Genomic DNA, 13882 nt, shown 5'->3' on the forward strand with positions numbered 1-13882 from the left:
AGTTTTGGCGTTTGTAATGATCAAGTAACGCGCCAGTCCCTAAATCACACGCACATACAAAGTTGCCTCGTTTCTTGTAGACTAAAGAGCAGAAGGAAATTCTGCGTAGTTAAACAGTGATAATGACTTTCTCTCAAATATTTTCATTCACTCGTACATTGTGTATTTAATAGAATGATACATGTTTCCGCAACTCGCAACTACCAGACTAGCAGTGGTTTAAATGACAGAAGCGCCTCCAAACAGCTGATAATCTATTAATTTCCAGCAAGTTGTAATTTGTTCGTCAAGAAATTGACGAGAATAAGTTTGCAAGGTTTCTCTGAATGAAGTGTAATTAATTGTTTACTCTTGAACGTAGAATTCTGTTGAGTTGTTTTGGCATTCATTATAATCCACAAAATTCATGTGCCACAAGTACGTAATTCATTCATTTGGTATCTATAGATCGTAAGTTGTAATCGTTTGTGCTAACATGCCTGAAAGGCCTTTTTTCGGTGACGTTGATTGATCTTAGACCACTAACATTCCTATCTATTCCTGGTCGAAGAAATTAAATTACGATTTTGTATTTTGATAATCGACAGACTGCAAGAGTGTGTCTAAATTCTTTCAGACAACCGAAACATTCAAACGAAAAACATTGTCGGCCAAATAAGGATTTTACTCATAATAAACAGTCATTCTGGTTTTTATATTGTTAAGTGCGTTGATATAGGTACCTAATGCTTTCGTGAATTTCTTGAAATGATTTTGAAAAGGTAATTAAGCAATTGTCTTATAGTTTGATCTAAGATTAGCTGAAAGACCAAAATACAGAGTGGCGTAAACTCACGAAGATAAATGGATTTCTTCTGGATTAAAGTCTTGCTTTTGAAGATAAATCAGTTCTTTCAGTCAAATTGAGACATTTTCAAGTTCGTAGAAGGTCTCTGTTAGTATTGTACAATCTAAATCAGTTACTTATTCCAGTCTAGAATCTATATTGTTCTATTTCGGACAATATATTTTCAAAAATATTCTTCATTCGGCGCGAAATATACTCGCTCAGATATTTGCTCATTGACTCGACCTGTTCCGAGTACCCAACAGTTTTTAAAGAGTAACGCTCAAAACATTGAATTGTTGTAGAGATCGTTCATTAGGGTCACGGATGAACCAGAGAAATGAAAATCAATAAAATAAGATGACGTAGATTAAAACATTTTGCAAACAAGCAATTTAGAGTCTGGTTATCCACGTTTTAACTTCTTCTGTGGTTTATTACTGATCAGATTATTTTACTTGTATCAACTGAGTTGACAGCGTAAATTACCTAACGTAACGGGTTTCAAAGCTGACTTGTGGAGCGTTAGCCCTTCGTAGCACTACAGAATCTTTTAAATTAGAAACTTACTATTATTGATCAGACCCAGGACAACATGGAATGTATTTGTTTTTTATATGATAAAAGTGCAGAATGTTGTTTTAGGGACGTCATCCATGCCTCTGCCCTCCAATAGATCGTAAGTAGGAAGCAGTGAGTGAATAATTCAGCTTTCATTGGTTTGGACCTTGATCCTCTCAGTCTCCTGTATGCTACCTAAACATCCCCGCAACGTTTTCAAAACAATTAATATATTTTGTTGTTTCTGTAGTCATCAGCGGACCAGATTCACAAGAGAATCACTGTGTCTTTGAACACAGCAAAGGTCATGTGATCCTCAACCCGCTGGATTCGAAATGCGACGTCAATGGAAGTCCCATTTCAAAGCCGACGAGATTATTTCAAGGTAATATAATGTTTGTGCTTTAGCCATACAACAGAGCGGAGCGGGGGAGATCTTTCGAAAGGAGGAAAGCCCTCGTTTAGAATTAATTTTGATGTCGCTTAAATATAATTTGGCGCCTCTATGGGCCAAGATGAATTTGAGTTCCACGAGAATGAAAAAGCGAACAGGTTTGGATTTCTTTTACAGCGATTTTCAGTTGAGTATGGAAAGTAATCCGGGACATGCCTTCGTCTTGACGCTCTATGATTGGTCCAGCAAATTTGCTCCCCTTTTTGAACCAATCAGTTTATCAACTAAAACCAATCGCGACTTGCGTTTTCCCGCGCTTGAGTCATTTTGTTCGTGTTTACTTTGAGTTTCGGGGACTCATTTTATCATTTCCTTTTCTTCTGATAAGCCATCGTGATTGAATAACTTCGGTTTTGGATTTACGACACTCGAAAAGCGCTTTATTGCGGAAGTGAAATTCTCAAGATAAATTTAAGTACCATTTTGTTTTTAATCTACGGTTTCCTCAACATCGCGTTTGTGACGGCTTAAAGTCCATGATGAAATGTTGTTAGTGGACAAGTGTTTCATAACCAACCTACTCGTGAAGGAGCATTCTCTGATTATGTACGCGGGCAGGAAGCATTGTTGTACGTAGTCTTGGAACAATAGCGGTGACAGAATGCTTCTTTTTTTCCTCAGGTGATGTAATTCTGTTGGGAACGACAAACGTTTTTCGTTTTAACCATCCGAGAGAAGCAGCAGAGTTAAGAGAAAAAAGAAAGGTAACATTTCATATTTCCTCTCTGTTAGTATGGAAACTGTGTTTAATCCCAACGTTCATAAGGACCAGTTTGCTTCTGCAAATGTGCGTTTTGAGGTATTTGTGTGTATCAAATTGTATCAGAATCATTTTTTGTATCATTTTTTATTAGTTAATTATATGGTCTTACTCCTGTGATAACGCACTAATTTCTAATGTACCCTGTGGTTTGTCTAAAAATTTTTTCTCCAGAAATTGTTTTGATAAAATGGCGGCGTATTTTCTCCTTTCCATTTGCCATCATTAACTGACTGGAGTTTATTAGTTGATTTTAGCCTTTTTCGGGTTCCAAAAATCCCGTCTTCTTAAATGAGCCCAGGGTACGAATAAAACATCGTAGAGGGGGAATATAACGTCATAGTCATATCAAAGACAGAGGCTTTGGGCATCATCGGAAATGCCCACGTCTTTAAACCTTCCCAGCATCCCGTGTTGTGATGTTTGGTTACTGATCACTCCAACGCGTAATGTACTTATCTTGTCTCCTAACCCATGTTTTGTTGTCGTGGCTAAACCAACTGCTTACAGGAAGAGCGTGGGGTAAGTTAAAGCTATCATTGTGATTTCAAAACCTTTTGCTTTTAAACTGCAGTAGCCGTCTTCCCGTACCCCTTACCTTCCCCCTCAGTCCTGTTTTGCTTCAGTACCCCCTCTTCGATTTAATTTTGTAACTGGTAGGAAATTATTATTAATGATACGACTTTAACTCTTGTTTGGTTCGAAAATTGATTGCAAGCAAGCCCAACAGATTATTCGTGATAATTACTTTCCCACGTGCATCTCCGCACGTGGGAAAGTAATGAGGTCTTGAACAACGCGAGCCATCGAAAGGTCTGCAAAGGGGTCTGTTAGTGATAATTAGTGCCAGACCCCGGCAAACTTCTCCCCGACTCGTCTCAAATCTTCCCGCGGTCGGAGTAACGCAAGTCCCGCTGCGCAAATCATGAGGCGCCTATTTGAAGGCTCCTGTTTATTTCAAAGTCAGATAAGACTATGCGATAATTTCTGTTGATATAAGAACCTTTGATTTATCAACAGAGTTCGCTCGTTGGGGCTTCCTCACTGGCTTGGTCTACAAAATTTCGCAGCGAAACAGACTTGGTGTTCAAACGAGGAACAGAGTAAGCGTTTTATAGTGGCAGATAGTGGCAAGTTTTCACGTTGTTGCAGGTTATTGCTATCAGGACTATTGACAAGACTGTTAGTTCAACTTCATTGAATTTCTTAGGTTAGAGTAATTTGCGATTGACTGTTGAGAGTAATCCGGGACTTTTATGGTTCTACATCCAGGACTGTTTTGGTCGTATATCCGGGACTGTTGTGGTTGTACATCCGGGACTGTTTTGGTTGTACTTTCGTGACTGTTGTGCTTGTACATCCTGGGCATTTATGGTTGTACTTCCAGGACTGTTGTGGTTGTACATCCTGGACTGTTATGGGTGCACATCCGGGACTGTTTTGGTTTTACCTTAATAGCGCTTTATGATTGGTCATGACTCGCGCCAACTTTTCAAATACAACACTTTGTCGCATTTTCCCGCTCTTCAGGAAGTTCGCTTGTTGCTTTTTAACTCTTCCAATTCTGATTGACTGTTATGATTCCTTTGGTGTTACCTTTTCAATCGGAAAGCACTATAAAGTACCGCACTTTACGTAACTTATTTTAAAAGTACCACAGCACGTGTCTACTTGAGGAAACGCACGTGAGACTGGACCTGAAATATTTCAATCTGATGAACAAGCCCTTCATGCATTGGTGTGATGATCGTGATTTGATTGTAAACTATTTCAATCTGAAGAACAAGCCCTTCATGCATTGGTGTGATGATCGTATTTTGATTGTAAACTGAGATTCAAAAATTTAGTTCTGAATACCAATTGGTCTCGGTCAGTGTTCTCACAAAGTGTCGTGCACTCAGCAGTAACCTCCGAAATTCATAATTGCAACCTGCCAAGGGAACCATCACCTGATCTTTATCCGAGAAGATAACTGACTTCTCCAGGCCAATATCACTAATGTATGCTTCTTGATGTAAATACAAAATAAATGACTGATTTTTCCTTTGTTTTCAATCCACAGCGAGGAATCTCTCAGTCGTCAACTTGAGGAGGCAAAGTATGAGATTTGTTACCTGTAACTTCGTCCATTTTCTCATTTTCTCGTAGACTTTAATGTGAAAAGCAGTAATATTGGTACATCATTTGTTCTTCATTTTCCTTAAAGAGTCTGTAGAAATCTTTAGAAATTAATATCCAAAATTTGTATTTTGATTTTGAAAAAATGGTTTTGAATATTTCCAGACCTTGAATGTTTCATCAATTTTTTTTTGTGCCTCTAGAAATGAACTGGAGAAACAAAAGCAACTTGAAGCTTTGAAGATTGAAGAAGCAAGGTAATGCAAGCAGAATAAAAGTGAATTAAGAGGCTGACCAAACATCGTCTCCCGACCCCCTCCCCCCTCCTTATAACGAGAGAAGTTTATCAAAAGTTTTAAAATTCCTACCTCAAACCACTCGCCTCGTTAATGATAAGGAAACTTTTAACACTGAGCTTAAAACTTCTTGTGTTAAATCGTTTGTGTTTTAGAGCGGATTTTGCCTCACAGATCCAAGAAGAATCTAAACGACTCAATGAAACGAGGTAAATGCTTTATTTACTCGACATAAATAAACGCCAAATATCACGGTTGAGATGTGAAGAATAAAGTTCTTCAGAGCACCTTCTGGTCATGTACTGCTTAAATTAGCTTCTGCAGGTCCTTCGCTCACTCAGCGATAACTGACCTAGTTACAGGCTCTGAGACTTTGGCGTAAATCAGCGCTGTAGCTCCTGGAACTAGCGCTACATGTGGTTTGAGTTCGTTGTTACTTCTCGTTTTTGTTGTGAGAGTTCTACAATTTCCCGCCCTCCACAAAAACCAACGTTTAAAATTGCAGTTTTGACCTGGAAAACATTTAGTGTGGAAATACCACTGCCAAAGTCTAACAAACACAATTTTTCTCTTCTTCAGGGCTGAACTCGAGCGGCAGAGAAAGCTCCATGCAATGGAAGTGCAAAGTGTCGAGGAAGCAAGGTACAGATTGCGCGCGCAGTTGGGCAACGTTTACGTAGAGCATTTCTTTGTGTATCAAACAGCCGTAGTCTATGCCAAACCCCTCATGGAACGAAGCGAATTGGAACGCGATAATAGCGAAGAGCGAAAAAAAAGAGGGAGGTTGACGTGTCGTTTAAAGAACCTGTTCTTCGGTGGCCTGACGTAAGTCTCCTCATATTTTCGCTCTGCGCGTGCGCTGCAGTTACGCAGTATACACAAACTAAAGGATTGGGGCGTGGTTGAACGGCCGGGCTTATAGACGTGATCAAAAAGTGAGCATGATAAATTGAAGCGTACCAGAAACTATAGATTTTCCTTTCTTGAGGTTAACAAACAGAACAGTGGAAGACTTCGCAATGGCCTGTTCAATTGTGTGACCGTATACTTCGTCAATTCTATTTTTGCAGGAGTAAAGTCCAAGAACTGAGCCAAAAACACGAACAGGCAGAACTGGAAAGGAAAGCTACAGAAGCAGAACTAAGCAAAGAAATCGTAACAAGAGAACAGGATTTAAAAATGCAGAGAGAACAAGTCGACAAACTGCGCGACGACATCGAAAACCTGAATCGTAAATCAGAGAAAGAGCTGTCAGAATTGAAGAAACAAATCAGGCAACAGAAGGAGGAAGAGCTAGTGCGTTTGAACGAAAACATGAAAAAGATCATGGATTTAGAAGAAGAAAGGGACATAACGAAACTACAAGCGATGAAGGAACGAGAGAAATTGCAAGAAAGGTGGAGAGCTGAATCGGAAAACGTGCAGCTTGAAAGGGAGGAATTGAAACAAAAGCAGCGAGATTACGAAAAGAAATTTAGCCTACTCGAGGAATCAAGAAGGGAGGCCATGTTGGAAAAGGAAGAATTTGAAATAGAAAAATCAAGAGCGCTGGAAGAGATTCGGCGTCAGGAAAAAAAGCTTGAGGAGTTAAGAACAGAAAGAGAAAAAGCGCTTGATGTTGCTAATAACGATATCAGAAAGCGACGCGAAGTTCTAGAATTAGAATTCTTTGAGGAAAAAGGCGAATTGGAAGAGGAGAGAAATAATGTCGAAGAGCGGATACAAGGTTACGAGGCTCTTGTGGATATGACCGCTGATAACCTAGCGGAGAAGCAGAATGCTTTGGAAACGAGGACGCGAGAGGAGAATGCGAAAATAGAGGAAGCAAAACAGAAGCTTCGAGACATGGAGGAGAAATTGAATGAGACGATAAAAACAGCTGAGGATGATTTTGTGCGAAAGAGGCTGGATTATCAAGACAAAGTCGATGAGCAACGGGAAGAAATCAAAAGAACAAGGGAAAATTTGAACTTGAAGGTTAAAGAAATAAACGAATTGACCCAAAAACTTGAGAAATGCGCAGGAGAAGAAAAATCACAGATCCAGAGAGAGATTGAGCGCACCTCGGGAATCGTCGAGATTGAAAAGACTCGGTTGGCATCTTTGGAGGAAGATGAACTAAAAACGGCAGAAACTTTCGAGAAGGATATGGAGGCAGACTTGATCGTTCTCGACGAAAAGAAACAAAAGGAAAGCGAAGCTATTGAGTTGGAAAGGCTAAACTTAGATTCGTTGGAAGACATTAAGAGGCAAAAGCTTGAGACAGAAGAAATGGAATTCAAACAGGCCCAAGAACAATACAACCAGGCTAAAATGCTCTTGATCGAAACCAAGAGAAGTTTTTCGGACTTGGAGAAAAGGCAAGGTAACTTCTCCACTAAGGCAGAAGACGGACTGCTACGTCTGTCGAAGGTGTTAGAAGGAGAACTTGCGTCACAGGGAAAACAGGACTATATGTATCTTCTGAGAGAACATAGGATCTCTTTGAAAGAAATGGATGTGGAGGGGAAAATGAAAGTTTCCGAGAAGCAGGAGATGTTGACTGCGGAATCGGAAAAACTTTTTAATATGAAGAAGAATCTGAGTTTTGTGTTGGAAGACACTGAAAAAGCTCAGGAGAAAGCCGAGGCGGAATGGCGCGAGTTACAGAGCAGGTTTGCGCATGACAGAGAAGAGGAGAAAACGACTAGGGAAGCCATGGAAGAGAGTCTGAGAGACATCGAAGAAGAAGCGACGCTTTCAAAAAATCTGTCACAAAGAGAGATTGGATCCCCCACGACAGTAAGCTTGTTATTAGCTCACGAGAAACAAAGGTTAGTTGATTGCCTCGTTTCACAAGTTTTGCAATATTTTGTTCATTAATTTCTATCCCACATCCCATATATTTCCACCTTTACAGAGGGTCCTCACAGTTTTAGACCCGATAGAAGGGTGCAAAATCAAACCTTGTCACTTAGTTGATATTGATGTCACTTCTCACCACCTGTCTGTTTGAAAATGTTTTGTTACCGTGAGAAGAAATTCATTTTTGGTCTCTGTAAGGGGTTAAAGAGTTAACCTGTTCCACTCTTAACGGTCAACCAGTTTTATAAATGAGCAAATTTAATTTTTTGTAGAATCAAAGTGGAGATGGAAAACAAACTAAGAGCAGTAGAGGAATGTAAAAGTCGCGAGGTCGAGGAACTGAGACTCGAAAAACAGGACATACTCAGCAAACTGGACAAAGAGAAGGAAGATCTAGAGAGACAGAAAGAGGAACTCGAAACGCTCATTCATAAGGAAAAGGTAGAACTGGACAAGGAGCGTAAATTGCTGGAAAGAGAGAAACTGGAGGAGATTGAAGGGATTATTCGAGATAAAGAAATGGAGATAGAGGAACTGAAAGAGAAAGCCCAGCACGAGATTGATGAGTTGCGCGAAAGACTTGACGAAACCGAAAGGTAAAATAAGACTTTTTCACTTTATTTGTACAACCTAAAAACATCAGTATGCAAGTTCTTGCTACTGCATAAAACAAATGTGTGTGTTTGGTTCTCTACAGGGAAGTAGTTCTTCTTCAAGAAAAGCTTTCGACTTATAATTCGTTCATGGTAAGTAACGGAGTTTTTTTTTTAGACAGTTCTTTTTGCATTGTGAATTTGTGGTTAATATAGGATGAGAATAATCATCAAGTTAGATGGTAAAATCTCCTTCTTTGTGGTATAAGCAGAAGAGTAGAATTGTGATAACCAAGTGCATTTTTTCAGGGCTGCAACCGAAAAGGGGACTAGGACAGATTTTATTTGTCTTGTTATCACTTGTGATTTGTGATGGGACACCCGCGGGACTAGGTTTAGTGTCCCTTAACTGAAAGGGCTATTTAGGAGAGTTAGAAGTTCATCTGAGCATTTTTCAAGTCGAGAATGTACAGAATTTAAAGGGAGTTTGAAAAGAGAAATGTGCACCGAATTTGAGGGTACTAACGGATGTACACAGCCAATAACCACTGTCACCCGAGTTCAGTTAGACAGTAATCTGGTTTTACAATAAAATATATATCTACATATTCTTTGCAAGAAAAGCAAATTTATAAACAACTTGCTTACCACGTCAGTAATGAATCAGTTATTTACTTCTTGATAAGGCAGCCTTATATTTTCTCATTGCCAAGGAAAGTATACGAAATTAATAGTTTTATATTTATATTTTTTCTCACATAAAATGTTTCAACCCTTAGGTATCTAATGGCCACGAAGAAGATGAACTTGCTGATGGAGAAGTGATGAACTACATGTGTCGTGATGAAGAGGTTTGTCTTATAAGTGATTCTAGGATCATTACTACCAAGGAAAACTGAATCCTTGGCATCATCATTAGAAACTCAACTACGTATGCCCGACATCTTTCTACACTGGGAAACAGACATCAGAATTTTCCATCTTCCTTCAGTGCTCTATCTCCGCCAACTGAAAGACACTGATCGGGGCAATATGAAAGCCGGTTGTCAGCGAGGGTTTTTTTTTTTTTTTTTTGCTCAGAATTAGGGCATCTCAGCGCGATGAAATCATGAGGACTCAAGTTCGATCTCTCGTGTGAGACTTGAACTCTCTTACCTTTCCCCATCTCCGTGACAGTTTTTTATTTTTAATCAAATCTTTCTTTATCCTCATATGATCTTTATTATTTGATATTATTAATTATTGCACCATTATTTGCTTCATCAGGGGGAACTTTACGGAAGTAATCTGAGCCTGACGGACTCAGTGACGCCGCCCGTGATCACCCCACCTCCCACCGCTGTGAATCGCTTCTTGGCCTCCGTGAGTTCTTCGAAACGAAATCAAATCCAAGTCTGCATACCGCGTTACATACTTCGGGGCCTGGGTCGAGATTCGTACCACGTGTTTGAGGTGAAGGTGAGAATCTGGAGAAAGTAGGTTCAACTCCTTCACTTGCCTCATGATCAGAGTAGTGATTCTCCCTTTTACGGCCCAGCTTTTCCAGGAACAAGTATTGGAAGGGTTCCACATTTCTGTCTACTGATTAGGCCTTTCCCGATTGCGCTCGTAATATCCTAAAAAAAGTGCTGGCAAAAATGACTGAAAAGTGCTCAAAACCTCAAAATAGTGCTCAAAAAGTGCTAAAAGTTATGAGCAGTTACCTCTACGCTTTTCGTAAATATGTGAATTTTTGCCCTCTTTTGCAGGAATTCTTTGATGGACTGCTGTTCTGATTTATTTCTCTCATTATCAGCCAGGTCCTTCTCATGTTTCTTTGATTTCGTGTGTCTTTGAATAGATTTTTTTTTTATCACTGAAAACTTCGCTGCAGGCGTTACATAAATGCTTTCGTTTTACCACGGCAAAGTGTTGGTTTGGGTGCTCTTTCAGACGATCCCGTGTACTCACATTGGTGGTTTTGACGCTTCCTCTTTGCTTGTTCTTCCCTTTGTTGATCGGAACTTTTTGCTTTCGTGCTATCGAAGCACTTTCTGGAGCAGTAAGGCATGCTCCAGCATTTACTGTTATTGTAATTGTATCAATCACTTCTTCGTCTTCAGTGCTATTGTTTTCCAACTGATTTAGCGCTTCCATTTATGCTCTTAAAAAAGTAAAGCCGGTTACGAATTGTAAATGAATTCAGCAGTACTAGTGTAAAGCCTAGACATCAGATGATTTAGAAATTTGAGATGACACACACATGATACATCAGCCAATCAGAAACTTCTGTTTTCACGCTCAGTACGGATAAGTCCACGTGCCTTTCCATGGACAACGGTCTTTTATTCTTGACCAGTACATCATTAGTTATTCAAATTTATGACCTGGAACACGATTCTCGTTGCGAGCGGCACACAGTTTTTACTTTAAAATGTTTTAGAAGACATATGTTGCTCGAAATTTGCTCGAAATGTGAAAGATTGCTCAAATGTTGCCCAAAGTGCGAAAAATTACTTAAGGGTGCTCAAAATGCAAAATAGTGCCCCAAACTCAAAGAAGTGCTCAAAGGTGCTCAGCGCAATCGGGAAAGGCCTACTACTGATTTAGCCGGCCACTAAAGAAAAGAAGATAAATTTTCCTGTCCTTTTTGAAAAAAAACTTCTCTTCATTTCAGATCTATTCGATTTTCTATCATGCTTATCTTGCTTAGGGCAGGAAGTAGGCATCTTGACTGAAAAAAGAACATTTGGCTGGTTATGAAAAGTGCGTCTCCAAATGTTATATCAACAGTACCTTGTTGTTTTTTGTAATTCAGAGTACGGTTGGAGGAGATTCGTGGTCCGTCTACCGCAGGTATCGGAAATTTCGAGAGCTGCACAAGTCAATGAGGAAGTACTATCATGAGGTGCGTCCTATCGTATAATTTTAAGCGCTCGCACCGTTTTCAGAAGCTACTTAGGAGGGTAGAGTAAGGCGCATTTTGTTCCATTTGCCACGTTGCTTGGCAAAGAACAGAACTTAAGTCAGAGTTTGTTCTCCAATTAAAACATGTTGGATAATAGATACAATGTGTCTATGAAACATGTGTGGGATGGATAGGGTCTGGGTGAGAGTGAAGCAGAAGATAACCGATGCCGGTAACAAATTGAGCGCAGATCATCTTCTCTGACTTAATGGTAAGAGCTGTTTGTAATGTAGTTGTCACTCGCTCGTTTGTTTGTGGCAGTGAAATCGAAACTCTGCGAACAAGTCCTCATTATCACCTCCCATTCTCTCCTTCTTATGCTATGCATTATTTTCGAAACACTATTTCCCATTTTCTTTCAGGTTGGTGGTTTAGATTTTCCGAACCGCCGGTTTTTCGGCAACAGAGCAGAGGAGTTTGTAAGAGCCCGGAGAGCGCAACTAGAGGTCTGATAAAACTTCGTATATTCTGCACACATTGTCTTCATGCAGAATTATTCAACTAGTTTCCCTTCTGTTAGTCTCCTTGTTCGTTTATTTGAAAAATTAATTGCATATGGCAAGATAAAGATGTCTTTTGAATCCGTGTGTTTAAAAGCATTTTGAAGTATTCAGAGCGCCAAAAAGCTTGGTCACTTCACTTGTAGAAAGAATTTTTGAGGAAGCTTGCCACTCTCAAAGTAGGATGGAAAAAAAACTGTAAAAGTTTGAAGAGAAAGGAAAAAGAGGATGAACCAAAGTTTCCATCTATTTCAACTCGAACGTTGTCCATTTGTTTCGCTAAGTTTTAAAGTTCAGCGAGCTTTCCCTTTGAATTTCAATTGGCTTAACTGCCATTTGTTGTCAATTGAAAGGTTCCCCCGAATCATAACTTCGGTCAAGTTTTTTCCTTACCTGAACTGGTTATTCTGTTTTATCTTTCCAGACATATCTTCAGTCATTCATTGGGCTATGCTCCAAAATTGAAGACTGCCCTATATCAGCCATGTCAGGTCGACCCCTCACGAAAAGGGACCTATGCGATTTCGCGCCATTTTTCAAACAAGGAATCTTTGAACAAACGAAAAATTACTCTGGGTAGTCGGTGTAGTGAAGAGTGTTGCCATTTGACATGACGCAGCTGATGATGCAGAGCTTAAGTCATAATTACATCATGTTCGTGTTTTTTCTACTGGCTGACACAAGTCGAAATATTTCCGAATCAGTCAACTTGCCGAGATTCGTATGCTGCTGGGTAAATAGAGCGCATGCGCAGTCAAGCTAAAACCAAAGTAATTGCAATCGCCAATCCGAACAAAAGCAATATCACAAAGAGCCAATAAGAAGTAGAGCGAGGATAAAACGTCAATAGGTTCGTAGAATGTATTCTAGGTTAGAACAGAAATGTAAGAATTGAATGTCAAGAGGTTAAGGAGTTAAAAGATCCTGATAGAATTCTAAGATTATTGTATGGGTAAGGTTTGAGATAATCTCACTATTTTCTTATGTATAGATATTTTCCTGATAAGTTTTGTCCAAAGGCGATCATAATTAGACTCCTGTAGAGTTTATATTTCATTTTGGAAATTTTGGGAGCGGGGGAGTGTGGGATCATTTTTGGAATCCACTGATTTTCTTTAAAATTCGTTTTGTAACATGAAGATTTAGACAGTTTTTTAACCTTTTCTGTTCATCTTTGGAACATCTGAAGAGAAACTGCATTAAAACGTGCTACAAAGACTGACCCAAGATAGTGGTTAGCGTTAGGTTGGAACTAGTTTCAGGTGTTTTTTCAGACGCGTAATTTCAGTGCTAGTTAATTTGTCATAGTCATTGCTAGAGTCCCACTTATCGAATGGCTATAGCAGTTTCAAGGAGTCTGAACACATTAACTAAACTCTTGAGAAAAGTTGCCGTTAACAGTCATCCCTTGTGCAAGTGACAATGCTTAATTAATAACAGAGAAATTTTTTTTTGGAAATTATATTTATGTGAACAGCAGGCCTCTGACATTGCTTATTTAAGATTATAGTTGGCTTTGGTAAGTCAAACGATGGAAGATTGTGATAAAAAATCGAATTTATAGGATCAGTTATTTTATGGATGTATGATACAAGTAAAGAATAAAAACTGTGCAGAACTTGTAGTAATACTCGTATTGTTGTGTGTAAACCTTGACCGGAAGTCAATCGCCAATCAATGGTTCGGTACGTTGTAGGTTTACACAATGGACTCTGGTTGTCTAAAGCGCCGTTCATGTAAAGGACTCAAACTCTTCTTTATCTCAAACTTCAGGAGCCTTGGACGTCATTCAGAGTAAAATCTTACCCACCCTTTCCGGCTGTGATCAAATCTAGTACCCGGCCGTTAAATTGAATGACAATTGAAATCGATAAGTGAGATTGCGAAGTTATTCAAACGAGCTACTTTGGGACTTCAGGCAGACTACATTTCTCATTAAGCAGGAGGGCGTGCTACGAATAGTGAAACTAATATATACCACAT

General features: G+C 39.4%; 1 protein-coding gene across 4 annotated transcripts in view; it reads left to right on the plus strand.

Moving 5' to 3' along the window:
- LOC111337810 (uncharacterized) overlaps positions 1–13523 on the plus strand; it is a 24634-nt gene extending 11111 nt beyond the window's left edge. For 2 of the 4 annotated variants that reach the window (XM_022944175.2, XM_022944178.2), the window contains 16 exons: positions 1638–1772; positions 2463–2545; positions 3112–3123; positions 3622–3704; positions 4664–4699; positions 4923–4976; positions 5171–5224; positions 5595–5657; positions 6086–7828; positions 8132–8455; positions 8557–8605; positions 9232–9303; positions 9719–9910; positions 11250–11339; positions 11762–11845; positions 12324–13523. In XM_022944175.2, coding sequence (XP_022799910.2) covers positions 1638–1772; positions 2463–2545; positions 3112–3123; positions 3622–3704; positions 4664–4699; positions 4923–4976; positions 5171–5224; positions 5595–5657; positions 6086–7828; positions 8132–8455; positions 8557–8605; positions 9232–9303; positions 9719–9910; positions 11250–11339; positions 11762–11845; positions 12324–12479 — 3230 coding nt within the window. In that variant the 3' untranslated portion in view covers positions 12480–13523. The remainder of the gene's footprint in view (positions 1–1637; positions 1773–2462; positions 2546–3111; positions 3124–3621; positions 3705–4663; positions 4700–4922; positions 4977–5170; positions 5225–5594; positions 5658–6085; positions 7829–8131; positions 8456–8556; positions 8606–9231; positions 9304–9718; positions 9911–11249; positions 11340–11761; positions 11846–12323) is intronic. The other 2 variants (XM_022944176.2, XM_022944177.2) reach the window with 2 other exon arrangements.
- Positions 13524–13882: the final 359 nt, after the last annotated feature.

This window comes from Stylophora pistillata, chromosome 6 (assembly GCF_964205215.1).
Source record: "Stylophora pistillata chromosome 6, jaStyPist1.2, whole genome shotgun sequence".
NCBI lineage: Eukaryota > Metazoa > Cnidaria > Anthozoa > Scleractinia > Pocilloporidae > Stylophora > Stylophora pistillata.